The 24433-nt window shown below is 49.6% G+C and overlaps 8 protein-coding genes across 8 annotated transcripts; 2 read left to right on the forward strand and 6 right to left on the reverse strand.

Annotated features, from left to right (window-relative positions):
- Positions 1 to 981: 981 nt before the first annotated feature.
- Positions 982 to 2976, reverse strand: Pdw03_2807 (MFS drug transporter, putative; the record flags this gene model as incomplete). Its single annotated transcript, XM_014682215.1, has 7 exons — positions 982 to 1303; positions 1354 to 1407; positions 1462 to 1527; positions 1579 to 1768; positions 1820 to 2613; positions 2674 to 2807; positions 2860 to 2976. The coding sequence occupies 7 exons, from the start codon at positions 2974 to 2976 to the stop codon at positions 982 to 984; spliced, it is 1677 nt and encodes a 558-aa protein (XP_014537701.1).
- An 855-nt stretch (positions 2977 to 3831) lies between these two features.
- On the forward strand, positions 3832 to 5532 carry Pdw03_2808 (Tryptophan synthase beta subunit-like PLP-dependent enzymes superfamily; the record flags this gene model as incomplete). Its single annotated transcript, XM_014682214.1, has 3 exons — positions 3832 to 4015; positions 4072 to 4901; positions 4993 to 5532. The coding sequence occupies 3 exons, from the start codon at positions 3832 to 3834 to the stop codon at positions 5530 to 5532; spliced, it is 1554 nt and encodes a 517-aa protein (XP_014537700.1).
- A 648-nt stretch (positions 5533 to 6180) lies between these two features.
- Pdw03_2809 (Ferric-chelate reductase, putative) lies at positions 6181 to 8369 on the forward strand (the record flags this gene model as incomplete). Its single annotated transcript, XM_014682213.2, has 7 exons — positions 6181 to 6311; positions 6371 to 6498; positions 6679 to 6793; positions 6843 to 7094; positions 7149 to 7247; positions 7300 to 8307; positions 8363 to 8369. 7 exons carry the CDS (start codon positions 6181 to 6183, stop codon positions 8367 to 8369), a joined length of 1740 nt encoding a protein of 579 aa, XP_014537699.2.
- A 581-nt stretch (positions 8370 to 8950) lies between these two features.
- Positions 8951 to 10040, reverse strand: Pdw03_2810 (Pyridoxal phosphate-dependent transferase, major region, subdomain 2; the record flags this gene model as incomplete). The annotated part of the gene is made up of 2 exons (XM_014682212.2): positions 8951 to 9770; positions 9823 to 10040. The coding sequence occupies 2 exons, from the start codon at positions 10038 to 10040 to the stop codon at positions 8951 to 8953; spliced, it is 1038 nt and encodes a 345-aa protein (XP_014537698.2).
- Positions 10041 to 10358: 318 nt separating this feature from the next.
- Positions 10359 to 11811, reverse strand: Pdw03_2811 (Cystathionine beta-lyase, eukaryotic; the record flags this gene model as incomplete). The annotated part of the gene is made up of 3 exons (XM_014682211.1): positions 10359 to 10412; positions 10477 to 11520; positions 11596 to 11811. 3 exons carry the CDS (start codon positions 11809 to 11811, stop codon positions 10359 to 10361), a joined length of 1314 nt encoding a protein of 437 aa, XP_014537697.1.
- A 1541-nt stretch (positions 11812 to 13352) lies between these two features.
- On the reverse strand, positions 13353 to 17188 carry Pdw03_2812 (C6 transcription factor Ctf1A, putative; the record flags this gene model as incomplete). The annotated part of the gene is made up of 8 exons (XM_066100295.1): positions 13353 to 13401; positions 13484 to 15188; positions 15241 to 16183; positions 16255 to 16272; positions 16416 to 16440; positions 16657 to 16763; positions 17016 to 17093; positions 17186 to 17188. 8 exons carry the CDS (start codon positions 17186 to 17188, stop codon positions 13353 to 13355), a joined length of 2928 nt encoding a protein of 975 aa, XP_065955695.1.
- A 448-nt stretch (positions 17189 to 17636) lies between these two features.
- On the reverse strand, positions 17637 to 21837 carry Pdw03_2813 (GPI ethanolamine phosphate transferase 1; the record flags this gene model as incomplete). Its single annotated transcript, XM_014682208.2, has 6 exons — positions 17637 to 17762; positions 17823 to 17967; positions 18046 to 18049; positions 18712 to 19533; positions 19605 to 19855; positions 19907 to 21837. The coding sequence occupies 6 exons, from the start codon at positions 21835 to 21837 to the stop codon at positions 17637 to 17639; spliced, it is 3279 nt and encodes a 1092-aa protein (XP_014537694.2).
- A 727-nt stretch (positions 21838 to 22564) lies between these two features.
- On the reverse strand, positions 22565 to 24278 carry Pdw03_2814 (Chromosome segregation protein (Pcs1), putative; the record flags this gene model as incomplete). Its single annotated transcript, XM_014682207.1, has 3 exons — positions 22565 to 22785; positions 22839 to 23273; positions 23330 to 24278. 3 exons carry the CDS (start codon positions 24276 to 24278, stop codon positions 22565 to 22567), a joined length of 1605 nt encoding a protein of 534 aa, XP_014537693.1.
- Positions 24279 to 24433: the final 155 nt, after the last annotated feature.

The raw sequence follows: 24433 nt of genomic DNA on the forward strand, positions 1-24433 counted from the left end.
GTGTGTTGTGTTCTCATTTTCTTATTTCTTTCTTGACATATTCCCCTTTTGTTCACCAAATGTTTTTTTTATCCCTTTACTCCTTTCAATGGCACTGGGACTACCAAATTTGGGACGAAATCTTTTCTCTACGTTTGGCTTCCACTTGAAAGCTCTCTTATGAACTATTGGTCATTCAAACTTTGAACTTGCACATTAATAATGGATTTGGGTGGCATCTTATTGACAGAGCCTATGGTTTCCCCCCTCCCCCCCTCTTGCCCTTACTTCCTCTCTCTCCTTGCCTCTCTCTCTGTCCCTTCCTGTCTCCACGACACTCCATGTCTCTCCGTCTCGTATCTCAATTTTGTCTTTTTGTTTGGTTTCTGCGTTTCTGCGTTTCTGCGTTTCTGTACAGATGTATGAAATGTGCCCAAGTGCCAGATGGCCTTGTAGATGTGGACTAGATCCTGTCAATGAGACGAGTAGATCTCTTTGAATTTTTCTCCCTCCAAAACTGTCTTTTAGAAGTATATTGGATTCAACACTTGCGGAAGACGAGCTTCTTCGGTCTAGGATATCCGGGTCCAATTCCAAATCAGATTAGTAACGTTATTCTTGATCCTGATACGTTCTGTTCCTTGCTCTGACGTTAGCTACTGTGGAGACTAACTCACTTCCAGTTGGATGGCAGGATGGCTTTAATCAACGGGACACCTGGGACATTGTTCTGTATGGTCTGACCACCATCACTACCTGGAATATCCAACATCTAAGTGTTCCACAGCCATATCATGATAAAATCCTCAGATACCTCAATACCTTGGCTTTTGCATCTTTCAGGTTATATCCTACATTTTAACATTCTTTCAGATCATTTTTAAGAGACTAATTCAACATGAATTTTCGGGACATTGCGTTAATGGCTTAAACTGGGGTCCAATGTAAGAAAAATTTAAAAAAAAAAGACGTGGATGCTTTTGTGGCCAAAGTCGATTGAATCTAGCTCCCTCCATTTTCTTCGTCCAACTCTCCTTTAATTCGTTTCTTTCCTTCTTCTTTCAAGGCTTGATCGTCTGCTCGGTTCAGACCAACCTGAGGCATCAGCCATACAGCTAAAAAGAAAGCAAATGTCGCAAGGGATGCACCGGCAATGAAGATGATACGGAATCCCTTTTGATAGGCCGGTCTCAACACACCACGGACATGATCGGCATCTGCGGCAGATAACTTTGAAAGATAAGTCTGTGGACTTGATAGAAGAGAGCGGGACTGAGATTCGTCGAGACTGAGGACTGAGATGGACGACGAAACAATGTTATTTCTGTGTAAATTAGTGCTTGAACAAGACACTGGATTTGAAATCACTCTTACATGAGAGTGCCAGCAATAGCGAGCCCGACAGTGCCGCCGAGGTTTCGCACGAAGCTGCGTATTGTTAAGCTCCAGAAAATGGCTAGCATCTCTATGGGTATCACTCACTTCCTGAATGAGGTGATCACAGCCATATCCCGTCTTTCAACACCGGCTTGAACGGCAATAAGAGATCTGAAGGAATTTAGTGTAGTTAGATGGGCCGAGAGAGAGAGTATCACGTACGGCTGCAAAGTATTTCCAACCCCGACACCAGTCAGAATGCCATATCCAATCTGCTTTCCTAATCCCGAATGTTGATCGAGCGTTGAGAAAAGACCCAGACCAATAGCCCAGATAATCCATCCAAAAAGGATGCATTCACGGTATCGACCTACCCAGTGTACAACAAGACCAGAGCCTGTACTGCTGATTGCTGTGAAGGAAGTCAGCATTGCAACACAACCGAGACGACGAAGATTCATACTTTGCATGAGAGTAATGGGAAGCAGCATTGCAGCCGCTTTTACCGTCGAGTATCCAAATACCAGCTGATAGAAAGTGGGAATATAGTATACTTGCACCAGAAAGTTCCACCCGTTGATGAACATGGTCAAACACGCACCGTTCACGATCCTACCCTGGAAGATGTGGATCGGAACCAGCGGTGTCGACGCGCCCTTCCACTGCCACGCAACAAATGCAACAGAGATGGTAAATCCAACGACCAGAGTCACAATGACATGTGCCGATTTCCATTCATACTCGCCGCCACCCCAAGTCAAACCAAGCAGTAAGACCGAAGTTCCCCCGAGAGCCAGAAGCGCACCAAAGAAATCAATGGCCTTGAGCTTGACTTTCCAGTTGCCTGTGACTTTTCGAAGTGGCATAAAGAACAAAACAGTCAACGTGGTTAATATAGTGAGCGGAAGGTTCAAGCGGAAGATCCATCGCCATGAGTCTTCTGAAATGGAGGCTAGTGCGCCTCCGATGATAGGGCCAATGCCATTAGCAATAGCAACGACAGCACCTAGAATACCTTGATATTTTCCTCGTTCACGTAGAGGGACAACATCGCTGACGATCATCTGTGCGACCGTCATGAGACCACCGCCACCAACTCCGGTGAAAGCACGGAAGACAATCAATTGCGTGGCTGTCTGTGCAAGGGAAGCAGCCAATGAACCGATGAAGAAAATGGCTAGGCCAACGACGAGCACAAGCTTGCGAGACCAGATGTCGGATAGTTTTCCATATAGCAGTTGGGAACAGGTTGATGTACTGCACGACGTTTAGTTTGACTGAATAATTTCTAAACTACCCAGAGCAAGATATACTCACACGAAATAACTGCCCGAAATCCAGGAAGTTTGGTTGCTGGCTCCCAGTTGGTTCCCTATGACAGACACACTGGCTGCCAGGGTCGTCTGGTCCATTAACGCTAGTAGATCAACGCTGGAACATGCTAGGAAAATCTAAGAGTGACATTAGCTGGACCATCTGTTGCTTATCACTGCATCCACTGACCGTGATAATCGTACGCTTAGGCACATAATTAGTTTGTTCGTTGAAAATGACATCAGTCCCATTCTTCTCAATCGCGAGATCCTCTGCTGGGGTTGAATCCTTGAGCACCCCTGTCATAATGCACTGATATCAAAGGGATCGAAAGTAACTCATAGACCCCCAGGAACTCAGGAGAAATAGAAAAGGAGACAAAGGAAAGAAGCGTTTCAAGGCGGCAAAGCGGAATGATCAATCCAATCTATGGAGTTATCACTTCGTCGTGCATCATTGATCGGCGTTCAGTTTGAGCAACTTGCCAGAAGATCTGTGTGTCAAAGTTGACAGAACCTTTCAAGCCCTCTCGTCGATCCACATTTCAGAATATCTTTTAGCTAGCAGATGATTCATTCCTGAGGACCTTGCCAAACCATGTAACACATGAACAATCTAATTCTAGAACGTTGCAAGGTACGACGTCAAACATGCCAGAGAATGACGCAGCTACAAGTGCAAAAGATTCCGTTTTCAACCGTTCTATATCTAACTTCTGTGACATGGAGGCTTGGCTTGCGGGGTCTGATCTAGTCCGTACACTTGGACAGTGTCGATATCCCCGAGATCGCTCCACTCGAGTTCCATATTCGTAGTAGCATCTTAACAGGGGTTGCAGAGTCCACCTATGGCATTTAGCCCTCATCTTGAGTCGTGTGGCGAGATACTCACCAGTGGAGCGTGGGTAGATCGTACTTTCCTGCTCGAACGCCAAAGACGGAACATGGAAGCGCATGTGATGGAGGGTATAGAAATTCACTCTGTTTAATTTCCCATTGTGACCTGGGACTCTATCTTCTCTCGGATCTGTTTTCATCTCTCGAGAAGGTTGCTCTCCAAACACATGCAGTACAGATTGTCTGCTCCTCGACCATCCGCATCTAAGTTTTGCACCAAGTGTGTCTCAACAAGCTGATAAATTCTTCCAAGAAAGCGACCAGTATGAACAAACACAACGTATACGTCGGTACTGACTCGCTGAAGAAATACTTCGACCCAGACTGTCAGCCTCCTTTGCCTCTCGTAGAGCTGCCACCTTATTTGAACCCTTACGATCAAGATGGGGTACGGATCTATGCCAAAATGATGACCATGCATCCGGCCAACAATGTTAAAGCAATGCCGGGTAAGAGAAGTCCTAGGAGAATACCAATCACCAATTGCAAGCTGACACAACCCCAGCATTGAACATGCTCGAATCTAGTGTTGTGCCTGGCGAGACTGACAGGATCATCGAATACAGCTCCGGATCCACAGTAATTTCAATGTCAATGGTCGCCCGAGTCATGCACGGGGTAAATGACACCCGGGCCTTCATGAGCAACAAAACCAGCAATGCAAAACTGAAGCTGATGCAATTTTTCGGTCTCGACATTACCTTGTTTGGTGGACCATCCCAACCAGAGCCGTTAGACAAACGAGGCGGCATTCAAAATGCCCGAAGAATGGCTCTGGAGTCCGCGACAAGTGTTAACCCCAATCAATACGAAAACAACAACAACTGGCAGTCCCATATCCGATGGACCGGACCACAGATCTTCAAGCAATTACCTGAAATCAACGTTCTCTGCGCTGGTATGGGCACCTCTGGCACCATGACCGGTCTAGGAACCTATTTCAAAGACGTCAAGCCATCTGTTCATCGACTTGGTGTTTGTACAGCCCCTGGTGACCGGGTACCTGGGCCTAGGTCGTATGCTCTACTGCGCCCTGTTGAGTTTCCCTGGAAAGCAGCGGTAGATACCATCGAGGAAGTTGGGTCGGTCGAGTCATACACTCACTCCCTGAATCTATGCCGAGAGGGATTGGTGTGTGGCCCATCATCCGGATTCAACCTCCAAGGACTCTTCCAGATGCTGGCAAAGCGCAAGGCTGCAGGAACCCTGTCCGAGCTCGCAGGGCCGGACGGCACAACCCATTGTGTATTCCTCTGCTGCGACCTACCGTATCAGTACATTGATGAGTACTTCCAAAAGCTGGACGAGCAGCAATTTCCCCCAATCCGAAACGAGGTAAATTTCACGTCCATGACGTCTTGGCTAGCCCATTTAAGAACAAAAAGGACAATTGAGCAAACGAGCTAATAGATCCACTATTCTCCAGCGCCTGACAGAAGTTGACCTGCATCGATATGATGAGAGCTGGGAGCGGGATGCATTAGAGGTCCTGCCCCAATTTTATGGATCACCGCGATCCCTTGCGCAAAGACTATTGAGCAAGATTGTCCTCAAGCCGCAGAACCGGGTTCTGGATCTGCGCCAGCCAGACGATTTCTCTGCGTGGCACCTCCCTGATTCGATTAATCTGCCATTGTCGAGTATTGGGCCTCACATCCCGTCACCGTTTTCGGATCCGGGTGTTCTGGAGGCGCAATGGGTGGAGTTGGAGAAGATATTCAAGGATGACGTCTTGGTCTCAGATCTGGGACGGCATCATGTTCTCGTGGTATGCTACGATGGGAATTCGGCACGCGTGGCTACCAGCGTTCTTCGAGCGAAGGGCCTCGAGGCAGACAGTGTGCGTGGAGGTTACCGTGCGCTGAGAATGTGTGAAATCGGGAGTGAGAACCCGATATCCACTGCCAAGGGGCCTATTACAGCTACTGTGTCTGTTGAAGTGGTTCCCCTTGAACAGAGAACCTAAGACTCAGAATCATCGCGCAATTGACTGGAATGTAGGGTTGGATCTACCATGTGAGGCGCTAGTCCCGATGCAGATATCTGCCTCAATTTCTTCTCTTTTTTTTTTTTTTCCTACTGTTTTCGGTTATTCCATCGCTTTGTGATTTAGTAGATACTACCTTATGACTCTTTGATAATATTCCGACTTGTTTCCATATCTTCTCACACGTAAGAGACCAGTGTTCATTATGGCTCTCGAGAGTGCTCCGCATGCGTTAAACAGCTACTAGGAAGATTCGGATGAGATTGATACATCCTTGCATGATATTTGACTAGGGGGAGTAACCCAAATACAACGTCAGATGTCAGCCCCAAGTATCGAGCGCAAATGTGCTCTAGTCCACTGGGCCTTTATTCCAACCAACCACAAGGCTTCAAGGGATTGCAGACCCCATCTCCCCACGAAATGTGCTCAATTGTGAGCAGATCCGCTCGGGGACTGAACTGAAAGGGCCCACAGTCTGACAGGCACAAGGAGAAGAAACGAGATATCCCTGTTTTCGGTTCTACCATCCAAGCACTTACTTTAGAATATCATCCCTTATGTCTTGAGGTTTGAATTCCCTTGGCCATTGTAGGTGTTGGTATCAATTACTTTCGGTCGCACAAAATGATGGACATGAAGATGGCCCATGGCACGCCCTGGCTCGATCAGCCGGTGATGCTTCATTCGTCTCGCGCCGACAAATGCAAACTGACCGAAGCTCAATGTCTCTATCGCAAATCTCATTGGCGATACTGGTATGCGCCTTCTTCCAAGTTGTCTACACGTGTATGTGCTGATCCGAAATCTGCTCTAGGTACCAAGCCGACCATGTTTACGCATTGAATACCGTCTACTTCATGTGCGCGGTGATTGGAGTGTTCGCGATCTCGAACTTGCTCGTACGATTCGCTCCAGATAGAGTGAGACGGACCAGACCATGGCGTATGTTCACTTCTGCCTCACGATACTTGTCCTATCGTGGATATCGATTGCCTACGCTAGGGTATTGGTCTCCAGCATTGGGCGTGGTGATTCTGGGCGTTGTAGGCGTTGTCTTCTTTTTGGGTGGGGGGTTTGGATTTCCGACGGTGTGACGAGGATGGTGACTGACCTCTTTTATAGCGATGACACTTGGCCCGCAACCTTACTACTGGCCGACAGATGCTTCTTATGGAAGTAGTCCTCCAATTGCGACTCGATCGGGCTGGATGGCTCTTGCGCTGCTTCCATTTGTACTGTGAGTGTAGGGTTCTGAGCATACGATTCGGTTGCTGACCTCCTTTTAGGGCACTGAGCACAAAAGCCAACATGATCTCTGGTGTGACTGGGATTCCGCATGAGAAACTTCAAGTATTCCATCACTGGACTAGCTATGCGATGTTTGTGTTGGCCTTGATTCATACATTTCCCTTCATTGTATATCACATCTGGAAGGGGGATATGATGCAGAAGTGGAAGACAAGTGTCGTCTACTGGACGGGGGTCGCTGCTCTCCTCTCACAGACATATCTAACCCTTATGTCTTTACCATGCATTCGGTGAGATCATAATCAACCTCTCTACTAGGAGATGACATCTTAACTCTTCCACAGCAATCGTTTCTACGAATTTTTCAAAGCCACTCACATCTTCATGGCGGTAGTGTTTATCGTGTTTTTATTCCTTCACTGCGACTTCCGGCTCTCTTCTTGGTATGTTCGACTCCAATGAGCCCCATGATGACCCTGCATTGACACAAATCAGGGACTACTTCATAGCCTCGGGCGTAATCTACTTCTTAAGCCTGATAGCTAGCCACGTCCGTACCTATTTAATGCACGGTATCCACAACGCAACTCTCGAACTCCTTCCTGGTGGTCTTGTCCGCGTTGCGGTCCCATCAATCATTAAATGGACCCCAGGCCAGCACATCTTCGTGCGCTTCCTCACAACAGACCTACACCTACTCACTGCCCATCCCTTCACCATCTCCTCCGCATGTCGCAATCCAGACGAAATTGGCAAAGCCTCGGAATTAGTATTCTACATCAAGCCACGTGGCGGCGTTACCGGTCGCCTCAGAGCAATGGCAGCCAAGAATCCAGGCTGCACGAAGAAGATCCTGATAGAGGGACCGTATGGCGGCATCAGTGCACCGCACATGGCGCAATTCGACACGATCCTGGTGATAGCTGGCGGTTCAGGAGGCGGATTCTCACTTGCCATGGTAGACGAAGCTCTCCGGCTGACGGGCATGAACGCATCGGCAAGTGAAATACGAGCACCCTCCTGGCAGAACCTCCAGGTTGTCTTCTCGACACGCGATCACGCCATGGCAGATTGGTACATCGAAGAGATCGAATCACGGCTCTCTGAATCGACCATGTTATCTGCAAACTCCAAAAACCGTTTAGAGACTGCGGTGTCTGTGCATGTCACTGACCAGATAGAATCGGGGACTTCCTCGGCTTCGGAATCTGGTGATGTTAAGTGCACGGCTGACAAGGTGCGGCCGGCTGAGATTAGTACCACAGGTAGTTTCAGTTTGAATGTTCACCGCAATGCTCGGCCCGATATTTTTGGACTGGTTGCGCGCACTGTTGCCATGGCACATGTTCAAGGAACGCACCTTCGGAAGAAGCAGCGGGTTGGGGTTTTGGTTTGTGGTCCAGCTTCTATGCTGCATGACACTCGGAATGCGGCAGCTTTGGCACAGACCAGAGTGTTTGGGGGTGAGGTGGAGGAGCTGTATCTGCATTCCGAGTCTTTTGTGTAAGTCTTTGGCTTCCTTTCTATATCACGACAATCGGCTAAGTGGTTTCGACAGGTGGTAAGGGGTGTTTGACCTGGAGCATGATCTGCTGGGTTGATCTGACTCTCTTTCGATTCTTTCTATGGACCTATTGGTTGCTATCGAGTACATGTTGTGCTTCTATCCAAGACGTAATATTTGCTGCAACCATAAAAGATCCCAATAAGTACTTAATTTTTTTTTACAAAATTAATGTCAAAATCCAATGAAAACCCAAGTCACTGACGGACGAGACCTCAAATCAAGACTAAATCCTGAATCTGCAATAAATGACAAGTGAATACACAGCAATCTAAGTATGAACTAAATGGTACAGAGAAAGACACCCGAAACAATCACCGGCCAAATATAAAACAAAGTCTGGGGATATGAAACACCGAGGCTAACGTCTAAAAACCAACAATAACGCCGAGCATTAACCCCGTAAGGCTGAGTGGAGAGATGAGGAAGAAATGGGAGATCAAAAGATCCACCACGAAAAGCAAATATAAACATAAAACGAAACGAAAATGAAGAGATCATCAGGTCATTAGCCAAGCGAAACCCTACCTTTCACCCTTCCCAGGAATCAGCATATTGCTTGATATCAAATCCAATTCCAAATCAGTCTCCCCTCTCAACTCTCTTCATCAAGGAATCCCTCATCCGCACATTAACCACACCACCAACCCCGTACGCAGGAACAATCTTCCCCATGCGCGCAAAGCAACTAGGCACATAGTCACGACGAATCCGCGCCGCTCGTTCCATCCAATGCAGACCACCGACTGGCTGTCGGTTATACAGATCCAAACCGAGGAGGTGCATGGGCGTACTCGCAAACTGCATAGCAGCGGGACAGGCGAATTGCGCGATGCTGGATTTCATGGTTGGGCTTGAAGTGAGGAAGTCTGGAACCGAGGGCGCGATGAGGGCGGGAATGTTGAAAGAAGCCCAGATTGTGATGCTGTCGCGGAGACAGAAGAGACCGTAGGAGACCTTTGGCATTTGGAGGGTTGGTGCTGTGGGTGAGGAGGGAGGAGGAGGAGGTGGTGGTGGTGGTGCACGGAGAGCGGAGCTGTACTTCGGTGCGACTGGGCTTTTGTTGATGGTGCTGTTCCTAGCTGGCGATTCGGAGGGAGGAGAGGCACCGAACATTTTGGCGAAGCGCGCGTCTTTGTAGACGCAGATCGTCATGTTGACTATTGTTGTTGCGAAGAATTTGGGGAGGCCTGTGTCGATGGCGTTATAAGACTGGTTGTGAGTTGTTGACCTAAGGGTGTCGATTGCGTTCGCCGTGAGGTAGGTCGAGGTATATAGGGTGTAGATGAGGATGAATGGGGTGGTGAAGAAGAAGCCGCTGGGTCGAGCGACCATCGATCGGAGGCAACTTTTGATTGTTTGGCCGATAGGGAAGCCTTTAGATGCTTTTTCCATGATTGCACTGTCGGGATTAGTCTTGTGACTAGCATCTGAGAGCTGTGATATCTACTCACCGATCAATGACGGTGATCAATGGGCAGGTCAGCACGCCGGCCGTTGCTGCGCTAGCGACATCGACGCTAATTCGCTTGCCCAGATCCTTGGTATTCCACGTTGAAGCTGTGGAGCGTTTGCTGGGGGCCTGTCCTTGATGTTCCTGACCCTGTTCCTGCTCTACTGCTGCCATTGTAAATATTGCATCTTGCGCAACAGCATCCGGATTCATGCTCATATCGTATGGACAAGAGAGAGGCCATGCATTAAGTGACAATCAAATGAAATCTTATGGATTACAAATGCGAAATCTGAGAGACTATTATTTCTATCGTTGGTCTCCCCCAGCTTCGGACGAGAATGACCCGGGCGCGACCCGGCGCCGACTCTCCGATGCCGGCCTGATAAGCTTATCGGCTAAACGCTGTTCCAGCGTTGTCGAGATAGGACATCTACGATTTGAAACGGAGTTCCAGGTGACAGATTTGCTTCATAATACTCTTATTCTTGTTGTAGAATCTCCGAACGCCAAATACCAGTATCTTAAACTACATCTCTAACGAGCCTCAATACCATCCATAGTGACATTGACCGCACCAGCTTGCACCAACTAAGAAAAAAAAAAGAGGTTAGTAGAAATCCAAATATTGCAAAAGAATACACAGAATACATACCGCTCGTTCTAAGTCGTCAATCAAGTCATCCGCATCCTCAATACCAATACACAACCGGATCAGGTCTTCGGGGAACGCACGTTCCGCCCGCGTCTTAGCGTCAATGCTGGCATGACTCATACGGCACGGCATACTGATCAGACTGTTGACACAGCCAAAACTGACACTGATGGCAAAAATCTTGGCACTCTCCACAATGCGCTCGCTAATGGCCGTGTCACCGGTCTCGAACGAGAGGACAGCACCGGCGCCCCGCGCCATGGAATTGTGGAGTTCGTACTGCGGGTGGGACCGCAAACCGGGGTAGCGCACCTTGAAGCCATGCGACTCAAGGAACTCAGCAATGCGCTGGGCATTGCTCTGTTGCTGGTCCATGCGGACCTTCAACGTCTTCACACCACGCAGCAGCAGCCACGAGTCAAACGGTGACAAGCCGCAGCCTGATGCGTTGATCGTGAAGTAGAGGCGCTCTCCGAGCTGCAGGTCGTTTACAGCAATGACACCGGCCATCAGGTCGTGGTGTCCGGAGAGGTATTTGGTGCCACTCTCATAGACGACGTCGGCGCCAAAGTCCAGTGGGTTCAGGAGAAGAGGAGACATCATGGTGTTGTCCACAGAGACAATGCAGGCGGGGTTGGCTTCGTGGGCGGCGGTGGCAATCTTTCCGATATCGACGATCTTGATCAGGGGATTTGTGGGGGTCTCGAGTAGCACCATGGTTGTCTTCGAGCTCAGCACCTCCTGGACCTTCTCGGGATCTGTCGTGTCGACGTGGTGTACGACAATCCCACCATTGGTCGAGAGATACTTAAGCAGACGGTTGGTGCCACCGTAGAGGTCGTCACCAGTGACCACCTCGTCACCGGGGCGGAGAAGTCTTGTAATCACGTCCAAGGCTGCCATGCCGGAGGACACCACCAGGGCGCGCTGTGCCGACATAATCTTGGCCAAGTGACGCTCAAGATGTGTGCGAGTTGGGTTCCCGGACCGTGTGTAGTCATACTCTCCACCGCCGGCGTTGGAGGTTTGTTTGAAGGTAGCACTCTATGTGATTCAACATGATTAGTTTTTTCTGGTCCAATTTGAAGCGCCTTTGAGGCGCAAAGAATTAATCTGTACCTGATAGATAGGAACGCTGCTAGCATTGTATTGGTCACTGCCCTCAGTGAAAACCAGCTCGGTGGCAATATTGTATCGGCGACCAGCATGAGGGCTAGACGGGGCAGGGGAAGGTGGAAGGTCATTTCCTGACAGGTCAACCTGAGGGAAACCCTTCTTCACACCGCTGGATGACCCCGAGGCAGCATTGTGAAATCCGGATCCAGAAGCCGACATCGCTGTGGGCCAGAAAGAGGGGGAGTATACGTGTGTGTGTGGAGGGTGTAGAGGGCAATTGAAGATTGAAAACAAACAAGAGTCGAACGATGCGAATGGGCCAGAAGGTAGAAGAGGATTAAGAATAAAAACCAAAAAAGAAAAGAATCTCTAGCAGTTCACATCCCCGGACAAGCTGACTTGTCCGACCTGGCGCTGATTCGTTGAGCCACGGCCATTGCGATCTCGTCATCCGCTAGTCCCAATTTGGCATGCAGGTATGTGGAGATGTTATGAGTCAACATTGACTCCGTTGAAGGTGTTTGGAATTTGTGTACGGAGTACATTTGGATCATATTTGTAGAAGACTAAAAGGAAGACTATAAGAGAAACTGAGGATATTGGATATAAATGTTGGTATAGCTTGTCAAGCCACCAATGCTTCTTTGCCAAGACGTATCTTTTGGTCATCTCTATAAAAAAAAAGGCAGGACTTGAAAGTCAATTAGAAGCTGTGTAGTGTGATTTGAATACTCAGGAGAAATTCGTCAACTTTCGTTAATCATCGACCTGGCTCTCCACGATTCCCCTATCTGTATTCATGTTTGTCTAGATTTCTGTTGTCTAAGATCTGCAGAAGGATGCGCAAAGTACTTCAATACCTTCACCAGAGAGAAGCAAACAAAACTGGCGAAATCGGAAGCGACATTCGTCCATGAACGATCAAAACAGTTCTCAACTACACTGACTTTCGTTTAACCCCAAACATAGCCAATAATTGCCTGGACAAGCTCCTACACTGTGGATCAATCAGCCAACTCTTCATCGTTATCCTGTGGGGCCTGCCCGAGGCACGATAGTTCGATCAAGAGACAGATCTAGCAGATCGGAGGTTCTGGCCTGATGCTCTTGATTCACAAAGGTTAGTGTGCGCTTTAGGGGGAATGTGGGGGCCGGGGGGATATGAAGACTAGCAGTTGAATTTCATGTGCTCTACCAACTCCGTATGGATGCCAGTTCGGGAAGTTTCCCTAATATCCAAGGTCATACATAGAAAAGTCCATGTCACAAATCAAGCGTCTTTTCACTTATTTTTTTCGTAGTCTATCTACGAAACTGACGGGTACAAAAAATCCGTGGGAAAAAAACCATTGAAAGGACTCATGAAAGGACATCACAAGGCCGCAAACGCAGACGACTGTTCTTCTGACCCTAATTGGAGAATAACAGAGAAACACAAGAAAACAACAGGACTGCGAACCTCATCCAGATAATCATAAATCAGACCGTCACTAAGGATAGAACACACGAAAGAATCCCACAACGCTGCAGCCAAGCCCACCACACCCCAAGAGCACTCCATTTTGAGACCAGAAAAAAGGAAAGCCCCCCAAAAAGACAGTAGATACCAGCAGAGCAATTAGATGAATGAGATGAGAGTAAACAAAAATAAACCTGCGTGTGCTTTGTCCTCGAAAGCCCCCAAGTCCACTCTCGACAGGTAATGTGTGCGTAACAGCATTAATTTGAAGCGTAACATACTCCATCTAGATCAGAATTGTTTATCCCGCCAGATCGCTGAGACCGCCGTTAATGCCAAAGAATTGAAACCTGATGCGCGTTAGCAAAAGAAAATCCTTTTTTTCTAAACCAAAAGAAAAAAACTTGAATCGCAAGTTCTTTGGAGACTTACCAGTCCTCAACATTCAGCGTCGTTGGCGCAGTCGGCCCGCTACGGGAACTACTGCTCCAAGTATCATTGTCCTGGCTGGCAGCGTCCATCGTGGCTGCACTCATGGTGCTGTCGGCACCATGCAGGGGTGGCCAGGCTTGCTGATGATGACCTTCCATGCCGAACATCTGCTGCGATGAGTGGGGATGCATACTCATCGTGCCCGGCAGTCCCGACATTATCGTCGGGCTACCATGGGAGACAGACATGCCACGGCCCGAACCGGGGAGCGGCTGGGTGTTCATGGTAGGACTGGGGCGCGGGCCCATGCCCGGGGCCATTTGTGATGAGATCTGGAGGGATGGGTCGACTGTAGCGGGCTGGGGTGGCGAGGTCAGCTCCGGGAAGAAGGCGGTGCCGTCTGGGAAGAGTTGATCGGGTTGGAAGTTCTCCCAGAGGGAGGGGGAGAGGTTGGGCGAGGTGCGGGTTACTAGGAAGAAGTCGGGGGGTGTGGCGGGCAGAGAGAATTGGCCGTTGAACGGGGTTGTAGGCCTGGTGTTGGCGCGGGAATTACCCGTGCCGGTCATTGGATCGTGAGGACCGCGGTGGGTTTTGGGTGACTGTTGGCCGCCAGGAGGGGGTTGATTCAGTTCCCGGGAGGGGGTGACAGCGGGTGTCTGGGGCCGGGAGCGTTCGTATGACACGGAGGGTGTAGGCCCGCCACCATTTGGCATGCCGATATCCATATCGTCATATTTACGTTTCGGCGGATCGTGCCTCTTGGAGGAAGATGATTCTCCATGCCGCGTGCGCTGATGTCTTCGGCCTGCAGCTTTCTGCAGTCGTTCTTCCAATGCCTTGTTTCCGAGAATAGACTCAAACAAAGTATTCACCATCTTCGCCACCAGCCAGACCTTTGATACGTCCTTGAGGGCTAGCATGCAGACATTGATTCTTTCCTGGCAAGTGGTCACGATAGAAGGAACCGAGGAACGCATTTGGTAAACGTGCATAATCAAGGCCGAGAATAGACTGTAGACAATAAAGGCAGGGGTGTAACGGATCTCCCCATGTGCCTGTAGGTTCTCAACAATAGAGGTAATCATGCCTGCAGCCTGAAAGGCAATTGTTCGCGATGGATAGGCCATTTCTTCCACTCTGTAGTTATTGGGTGCGGATGAGGCAGGCGGCATATGAGCCCTGTGAAGAAGACAGAGCGTAGTGTAGTAATTAGAGTGCAAGAGAGCCGCCCAGAAATGATGCCGAGAGCGTTGCCAGCATACTTCTTTGGGACAGTTCTGCAACCAATCGGCGAGCGCCATATCCGAGTGGGTGAGATCCATTGCATTCATGCGCCGTGACTTAGAAGCCACAGAGTACTGCTGCGACAGAACCAAGCCCATGATCTCGCACAGCTTGACATATTGGAGGAAGAACTGGACATGAACAGGGTCTGCTGGGTATTCGGCAACACTGTCGAGCTCATCCTCAATGAAATCGTCCTCCGTAACCATCTCAACATCCGAGTCATCTGTATTGATTCCAATCGGTCGTCCCAGTGCGACAGCGACAGATCGATCCCGGGTGAACAGGGTCCACCAGATTCGCTTCCAGAGTCTTTTGTCTGGTTTGTTAAGCTGAGACATTTCGACGCTGCGGTGCATTCCAGACCCCTGAGCTACCACCATAGCGACCCGTGTCCAGTAGAATACGTTCTTAGTGACATCTGTAACTGGTCAGAACAGCCATTGAGGTAGACTAGTAGATTGCAAACTCGCCTTCTGGTCCCTCCCAGTACCAACCCAAAAGCACTAATGCCTGAACGATAGTGACACGGTCATCCTCGTAACTAGCATCGTACAGCGCCTTAGCACGCTTATAGAAAGTCATAGCCGCAGGGGTTGTCGAACCATTCGCATCCATAAGCTGCGGGTTAGTGCAGACTCTCGATCCTGCCAGCAGAATTGCCTGCAGCAGTAACAACGAGGGGGGGTTCTTCGGGTCACGGTAGTGACGCATGAAGCGACTCTTGTTGATTATCGGCACGACGGGTGCCACCCATTTGAAGTAGGCGTCGACCAACTCATCACACAGCGGTTTGGGCGGGAGCAGGAATGCGCCTCGCTGGTGCAAAATATCAATTTCCAAGTTGTCCAAGTCCGTCAAACGGGCGCGGGAGCCTCTCATATTCGGGGGGAGCGGGTAGTGGACGACATCTGCTGTTCCATGTCGGTCTTGAACCAGAAGAGACAGATTCGACGATTCACCCAAATATGCCACCCGGCCAGCCTCTTTAATTGGAGCACGGGCAAACTTTGGCTTCATAAATTGGGCATAGGCGTTATTGGCTGAAGCTTGCTGGGCTGCCTCGGCCTCGGAAAGGGCAGTATTGGACAGGCCGTCGACGCCTATGAGGTTGTTTCGGTATCCAAAGGCATTGTTCTTCATATCGGAGACCAACCCTTTCACCTTTTCCCTGGATGTGGAGACAGATCCAGATGCTGAATCGGCTGGCTCTTCAGTGCTCGTGGGTTGGAAGTGGGCAACTCCCGCGTCGGCGACCGAGGAGGTATTTTGCGGTGGACTGCCGTCATACTGAGTCTCTTCCTTGCTCTTGTTCTGATTGTTCTTCTTTCGTTTGGGGGACGGGATCTTGCAATCGATAGAGAAAGCGACACAATTGGTGCAGGGCACCCCGAGACTGGCTGCATCACATCGAACCTGGGCGACAGAGACGGTTAGAGCGTGGAACGAGAACAAAAAGAAGGCGGCGAGACCAAGAAAAAACTCACCTTGCGAGCATGGCATGTCTGATTGAGTCGAAAAAAGAAGTATCAGCTACATATCCAAATCGCAAGAAGGGAAGAGAGAATGTATCGCGATAAGGAACTGAGCCGAGGTGCGTTGAGAACCTCGGCCCCAGAGTCGCGTCTCCCTAAAAATCCAGACGTACCTCGCACGCGCGTGATGCACGTTGTCTAAGATAAGATAAAACGAATTAGCAAGCGCACAAAAATTCTTCACTTGGAAAGTTTCCCTTCAGGTACAAGGGAAGCGAAAAACCGAAAAAAAAAACCCTGTCCCCCAATTTTGCGTTGCGCCCGCACCCCCGCGACAATCCGTTTATCAGGCTAGGACACCGTGTCGCCAATATGAAAAAATCACTGAACAGGTACCAGAAACGACCAGCTTACCTTCTGAAACTCAGAGGTTGGCCTTGTGGACCATTGCGCACCGTAATGCCCGAAGTCCCCGTCGAGCCCGCGTTGCTAGGAGCCGGGCTGGTATGGTTGTCCGATAGCTGGTCGGTATGGAATTCAGTGGTACTCATTGCCACACGGTCTCTCCATCAAGGAATTCAGACTGAATCGAGTCGGAGAAATAGGTGCTCTCGGAGGGGAAGGGAAAGCGGTAGGGAATAAAATGTGCTAGGCCCACGGGAGTACGGGGTACGGGGTATGAAGAATAGATGAAAGGGGAACCTTGAACACAGAAAATATACGCCACGCGATCAAGATAACAGAACAGAAAACCAACAAATGAGAAATAGTACTGGTGGAGGAGGGGAAAGAGGAAGGATTATCAAAAATTGGGGTGAAGTTGTGGCAATATCAATTTCTTGGTGGAGTTTCTATTTGGTCAGCATTTATACTCCCCTACTTGGATACTTTCAACATAGGTATGCTTCGAATTGATGGTTTTGTGTGTATACTTTCTTCTTACCATTGTTCAAATCTTCTCGAGGTTGTTCTCTTCTATTCCCTGCTTTCAACAACATACGTCTGCGAAATGGACGAAAAGGGGTAAAAAAAGGTGACCCTAAGAACCCAGGATTTAAAAGCCCATATGGCGCAGGGGATCACACCGAGCCCTCATCAACTAGGCGCTAGCTCGGTGCATGTAACGGAACACGGAACAAAAGCCACCAAAAGATGCACATTTGGAACCCTGCTGGAACTGGGGACCACAAAAAAACATGGAGAGAACGACAGATGGGGGTAGAAGACCGATGGAGGTATCCTGGTGGAATGCTCTTCTTAAAGGGAAACGGGATCACCGAATTTCTTATGTAACAAGCTCGGGAAGAGTAAAAACAATGTCGTCATTATACTCCGTATGATAATCTGTGTACACTACTACTATTTGAAGTGCCAATCCCCAACTGCCAATCATTTCACACTCCAGACACTAAACCGGCCCAAATTAGACCACCGCGTGGAAATACCGTTGCTTCAGCCTCCATTCGGGCTCCGGGGGGGTCATCCCGACTGAAAGTTTGGTTGCCGCGACGCGAAAGGTCCTAGATCCTACATTAGCTTCACGCGGGAAGATACGGAGGTGTTCAGGAATTGATGTATACTCTCATGTCGGGGATTTCTCTCAGGACTGAACTCGGAGACAATTTTCGGTCACGGGCCAAATTCGCGGGATGTGCGGATGCATATGCAGTGTGACCTGCTACTGCCCACTGGCCACCGCTTAGTGTATACATGTATAGGGGTTTTCTAGAGTAAACTAGTTAGGAACGTTGGGGGGGTTTTGTTTTTGGGCATGTATTAGTGTTGGAACCGGTTCAGACATACAACTCTGAAAGGTACGGAGTATAACATGGGTCATTACTGATCCCCTCGAATTCAACGGCGTCAAAGTTAAAGGAGATTGCGGAGAAAAGAAAACGTGGGGACCAAAGTGACCAGGGGAATAGTTGCGGGGGGAACACTCATTTCGCTATGAGCTACTCCGTACTATCATCGAAGTAGATTCTTCAGAAGTCCTGAACCTGTTGATGAGCCTCTGGCTTGTGATGCCTCGGCAACTTTGAGCTTTGACCAATGAGAGCGCCCCGTTAGCCTATTTCCGTTGAACTCATACGCCACTCCCTGTTGCTAAAGGATGCACGTAAAGAATAATCAGGTGCCAGGTATGTTCTTTTCTTTCACTAGGCCCGTTCGCCGGACATGCCCGGGGCGAAACGGCTGTACCTTGAGATCACCATCTGCATGTAGTCCGTGAGACGAGTGATGTTGCAAAGAGGAACAATAACGAATTGTGGACCCAATCTTCATGGAAAAAGGGTCTCCGAATTAGTGCCTTTCGTGGCCAGGCGGATCATACAATAAATTACATTGGAACGACCAGTTGAACAGAAGAATAGCCCTATGCAAGTGATGTGTGGGCAAGGGGCATTACACTAGTTTCACATCTCAACTATGACCCCCCGTTCTTTCCTGATTTGCCCTTGCCCTTACCCTTGGACTTGGATTTGGACTGTTTGACCCCATTGGACTGGGATTTCTTCGGCTCCTTGCGGTCCTCGTGGCCACACTCAGTGACTTCTTCGATGGTTTGGACTACGGCTGCCACCGTGGGAGCGAAGTTCACACCGCTGACAAGTTGCTCGCTGAGGAACTCTAGACCTGCCACGAAGGTGCAGAGGGCGCTTGCAATACAGAAATGGCTGATGGTCATGCCAATGTCAAGCCACGAGCCCTCGTCGCGCACCATGAAGAAGAAGTTGAGGGTCATGATGTCTGAGATCGCCATGACAACCATGAAGAGCGCACTAGGGGCGACCTCCAGGCGGCGGTTCAGGATCCCCAGATTGGCACTGATAATGGCGAAGGGGATGAGAATTTGGAGAATCAAAAGTGCGCCTTGGGCGAAGGGGTCGAAGACGGGGATAAGGCGGCGAACGCTGTCGAGGGAGAAGGTTGAAATTGAGGCCACATTTCCAGTGCTGAAAAAAGCCGATTGCAGAAGGAAAAAGAAGAAGAGTGCTACGCGGACATCGGAGAGAGTCAGGGTACGGTAGTAGAAAGTTGCACCGTCGACTGTCGTCATCCCAGAATTCTGAGGCTTCTTCAAGGCGCCTGCTGTGTGGACGTAAATGGCATGTTCCAGACGAACCCATGTCATTATGGTCATGCAGAATACAAAGTAGAACAGCCCTTCCCACGAGATTGTGAGTATGATAAATGTTGGCGAAAAGGTTAAGAAGATGATCATGAGTCGGTGCAGATAGTGGCTATTCGGATATAGACGGTGGAAGAATGGAAGCGTCAGGGAAGCAACTGAAAATGTTTAGCATTGCTCGGCGAAGGCACATGTAGTGGTCCTAGGACCCTCGGCTGTTTGAACTTACTTAGCACAACCCATCCAACCAGAATGTTTCCGAAAGGCAGACCTTGGCGGGCCTGAAGCGAAAGTACAGATGATCTAGTGACGATGACAGCAAGCAGAACCATGCCAAGCTGAATTCCCATGAGGACTCGCGAGCCGACACGGCCAGTAACATTTGGTTCTTTGGATTCCGGGTCACGATCTCCAATGATAGCATCCTCAAACAGCAAATACAAGATGCCAGTGAGGAACATGAGCAAACCGCCATATGTGCTGCCAACAGATTAGCCACGTGGAAATTGTTGTCGTAGAAAAGCAGCTTACATTGTATCAAGATTCTCGACCTTGATGACTGGCAGAAGAGTGAACGAACTCATCAGCCCGCAGCCAAGAGCCCAAGTCGCAGACAACAACGCATGGCTGCGAATGAAGCTAAGGCCATGGATTACAGGCCACAAGGCACCCAAGGCAAAGCAGACGGTGAAGATCTCGCGATGGAAATATGATTGAACCATTGCCTCCATCACACCAAGGAATGTCAGTAGCTGGAGTCCAAACTTGAGGTATCCAGTGGAAGAGTGCACGTGGCCCAATACAATGTGATGACCGGCAATCAGAGCCTTACGGCGCGCAAAAACCTCCTCCCAGAAATAAACCGGAAAGAATGCATAGAAATAGTAGCGCCAGGATGAGCCCTGGTAAAGGAATACCGAGAACAAGGCGACCAGGATTGACGAGAAGAATGAGATACTCATTATCGTCCGGTGAGAGTCGGATGTTCCATGCAAGACGTGCAGATCAATAACTGTTGTCAGCGCATACGCAATCCAACCCAGGTATCCAATGGAGACAATGGTCCTCAAGAACAGCCAGTCATATGTTTGTAGGTAGCGCAGACCCTCGAGAGCAACACGAAGAAGTTTGGCAGACACCACAATAGCCTCCTCGTGGTCACCACTAGAGATGAGTGCCTTGATTCTTGCCAGCCTGTCCTCAATCGAATTCTCGTGGTGCCCCGATAGAGGCTCATAAGGCACATATCGGATCACCGCGCCTCTCTTTTGCTCTTCTTTGACGTTGTACATCTCCAGAACCGCCTGAGTGTTGGCGAGAGCGGCCAGCGCCTTTTCATTGGGGCTCGCGTTGAGGTAGTCCAGCGGCAATTGACCAACAGAGTTGACGGGGAAGTCAAGTCCGACCAAATAGGCCATGAGCGCGGCAACATCGGCCTGTGCTACATCGTGTCGACGAACCTGGTCGAATCCCCAATCCGCCGAGAAACCATCTTCATGGCCCGCGGCAATCCCGCTAGCGGAAAGCTGGGGCTGCGCGACGCCAGATCCCCAGACAACTAACGGTGTCCGCGTATTGTCTGGATGACCGTCACCATGGCTGCCCGTGTCACTCATGCCATGGTCTGCGGTAAACACGAACGCCGTTTCATCATCTCCGTAGAAATCCTCTACTAGCTTCGCAACGGCCTGGACTCCTCGATCCACCACCTTAATGTTGTGTAGGTATTCGTTCGAGTAGGGCCGGAAAGAGTGACCAGTGGTATCCAGTCCAAGCAGGTGGAGGAAGAACACCAACTTGTCGTCTCGCAATTTCTGGTCTAATTCTGGGTCGTTCTTTGCCGATTCAAAGAGATCATGGACCTTGGAGAATACCCAAGTATCCAGATGTGTTGCATCGACGGTGAAGTCCTCCGCTTCTTCACTGTACATCTCCGCATCGACCCTGCCCGGCACAGCACCCTCCTTGAACATGGGCAGGATATCAGGACTGCCCCAGCTCCAAGTGTGTCGGCTCTGGTTGAACACGCTGTCGAAATTCACCGGATTCATCTTCCACCCCGTGGTGACTGAGGACACATCCTCATAGAGACCTGCGATAAGCGCAACATGGCCGGGTCGTGATTCAGTGGGGACGCGGGTGTGCGAGACACCGAATGTTCCGTGGGAGAGGACTTTCGAGCGGATGAATGGAGAGAGGCGTATCAACTCGTTGTTTTCTGGATCGGCGTCGGGGGACGGGTCGGGGAAAGCTTGAAAGGCCTTGTCGGCCCGTAGGCCGTCGGCAACAAAGAGAACGAGACGTTTAGCAGGTGCAGGGGCTCCGAATGGTCGCTCGACACCGTATGATCGCATACCACTAACAATTGGACTGACGAAGTAGATGTCAAAGATTGAGTATGTATAGATCAAGTGGAAGACCACTGCGAGGGCAAGAAACCCAACACGGCCGAGACGCGCCATGATCTATGTCTCCTAAATAATCAAGTTATAAAAGAGTGGAAGTGGTCCACGGCCACAAAGAAAGGTAGAGAAATTCACAAAAAAAAAGGAGATGAAAGGTTGGACAACACGTCAACCCGTCAACAGGGACGCATTGGGGAACTTGGCGGTGAGAACGAATCACAGGCCTTCTTTTGTTTATTCGACATCCAACAGTTGTTTTTCTAAATGCTGGTAGCAATTTCCCGGTCGATGCTCTGTATTGTCTTAACAGAGCTGGAAAAATGCACCTTGGCTTGAAGGTATCAAATACAGTGATGTAGAAAGAGATGTGGTGCTTATAGAATGGGTGTGGGGGTTCACACCTACTTTGAGAGGCTCGGAGGTATTGTAATAGTAAGAAGATGGTATCTAGCCAGGAAACAGCTCAGTTCAAGCCCGAGTTTCAAAATAATGGCCTATAGAATGATTCTCTTGAGAACTTGAGATGCCTTGCAGTTGATTTGTTGAAGGAGGACCTTGCGAAGCGTGTTTCACTGGGCAAAGGGCCCACTGACATGCATTTAGCACTGAGTAAAACGTAGGTATATAAGAATTCATGTAAAAACAACCTTGGAAGGTGGACTTGCTCTACATTGATGTTGTTGGTGATTGAAACAGCATGGAATTCCCAGTCCCAAAGAAACTCCCTGAAAATGAACACTCCTAGAAAAAGATTTCCAAAAATTGACATTTGGTATCGGCACTGCTATTGCGCTGGAAGAGATCGCCTCTTTGTGAGGGCATCAATGACGCGCGTATAAAATTTGGCGGCCTGTCCACGGACGAAGGTGATGTCCACGGCCAAGAAGTCTGGCAACAAGTTGATCAGGTCACGATCGCGGTTAGGATCCAAGTGAGGCAAGTATTGGAACTCGGTTTTGTCATAGTCAGTCGAGACCTTTGGCACGACTAGATGGAAGTGAAGAGCTGCAAGGGGGTTATAAAAATGCTCGCAATTGCTAGGGAGTTGAGCAACTTACTTCCGTTGATTCCAGTCTGGATACAATCGTAAAGGTAATCTAACTCTCTGTTCTTAACATCACGAACGATCAATCCTGTTAAGTCGCTGTATAAATCTTCTTTCAATTGCGCCAGCTGTGAAGCCTGCGCCGCTTCAGCGGTAGCAGCTGCATTAGCACGGTTGGAGGCGCCGCCCTTGATGGCACTGCCGGGGACCTTTGAAGCCCCCTCGAGACTGGCAGCTGTGTTCCGCGCCGCAGCGAGCTTGGTCTGTAAGGCTTTAACTTCAGACTGGGCAGATGCAAGCTGTTCTTGGGCTGCATCAGCGCTCGATTTGAGCCGAGCCAATTCATCATCACGGTCTTTGAGTTGTTTTTGGAGTCCACGGCTTTGCAGTCCTAGCTTTCGCTGGGCATCCATTTCGGCCCTGAGCGAAGAAACCAATTCATTCGATGCTAAGGATGTTTAAGTTCATCTGTCGTAGGAGCTGTGAGATAATAGAATAGCATACCTTTGGTAACAATCTCATTTTGCTTTCGCAATTTCTCCATGTTGGTGTTGGCCTCGACAATTCCAATCTCCCGTAGATTGCGAAATTTACTCTCCAAGGCATCATATTTCTTGGTCAGTTCACCTAGCCTGCGTCTCAGCTCTGGGTCTCCGCCCTGCTCGGATTCGGTGCCCCCAAGCTTGCGTTTTCGAGGAGAAGAATCTTGAGAGGTGCGTAACATGAATAGCCGAGAGCGAGCACTCTTCATGGGGGACATCGATTTGCGATTATATGCCGGTTCCTCGTGAATTATAGTCTCATCTACGAGCTCCGCTGCGGGTTGCTCGTTCGATTGAGAATCTTCAACTTCAGGTTCCTTTCTTCCCAGACTCGTTGCACGAGCAAGAGGGCTCAGCTCGGTTTGTTCTGTCCGAGTTTCCTTGAAACTAACGTGTCTCGAACCGCTCGGGGTAAACTGAAATTCACCATCTGTTTGGGGCTGTGTGCTGACCGCACGAGGTCGTCCTCGACCGCGTGCTGGGGCAGCCTTTGGGGCCTTGGGTAGCTGCTTCTTTATATTCCTTGAGACGAATGGGTCTTCGTTCTCCTGTTTGTCTGCATCATCCTTCTCTGGTACCATATCCTCCGCCTCGGTTGCCTGCGCAGATGTTTCCGTGTCTTCGGCTACACTGCTGTTTCCTCTGGGCCGTCCTCGGCGGGCGGGCTTTTTGTTTGTAGCAGGTTCTGGCTCAGCTGCAGCTACAGTTGCTTGCTGCTTTTTTGTGCGAGTAGCAGGCTTGGTAGATTTGGTCTCGGTCACATTCTCGTTTGAGGTACGCGGTCTTCCTCTCCGTTTTTTGGCGGGAGGCTCGTGAGTTTCTTGTGTCTCTGTCGCTTCGACTTGCATGATGTCCTCGTCATCTGAGCCTAATAGACCAGAGAGTTTGGGAGGAGCTTTCCTTTTAGGCATTGTGCAATGTACCTAAGTGAAGTTGTTTGATGACATTTATATAATCGCGGGACGCGCGCACCGACAACAACATCTGGGGGGGGGGGGGGGGGGGGGGGGGGGACAACACCGCCTTCTCCGCCTTGCGACATGTGACTGGCATCACCCCCAGTCCC

Source organism: Penicillium digitatum, chromosome 1 (assembly GCF_016767815.1).
Source record: "Penicillium digitatum chromosome 1, complete sequence".
In the NCBI taxonomy this organism is placed as follows: domain Eukaryota; kingdom Fungi; phylum Ascomycota; class Eurotiomycetes; order Eurotiales; family Aspergillaceae; genus Penicillium; species Penicillium digitatum.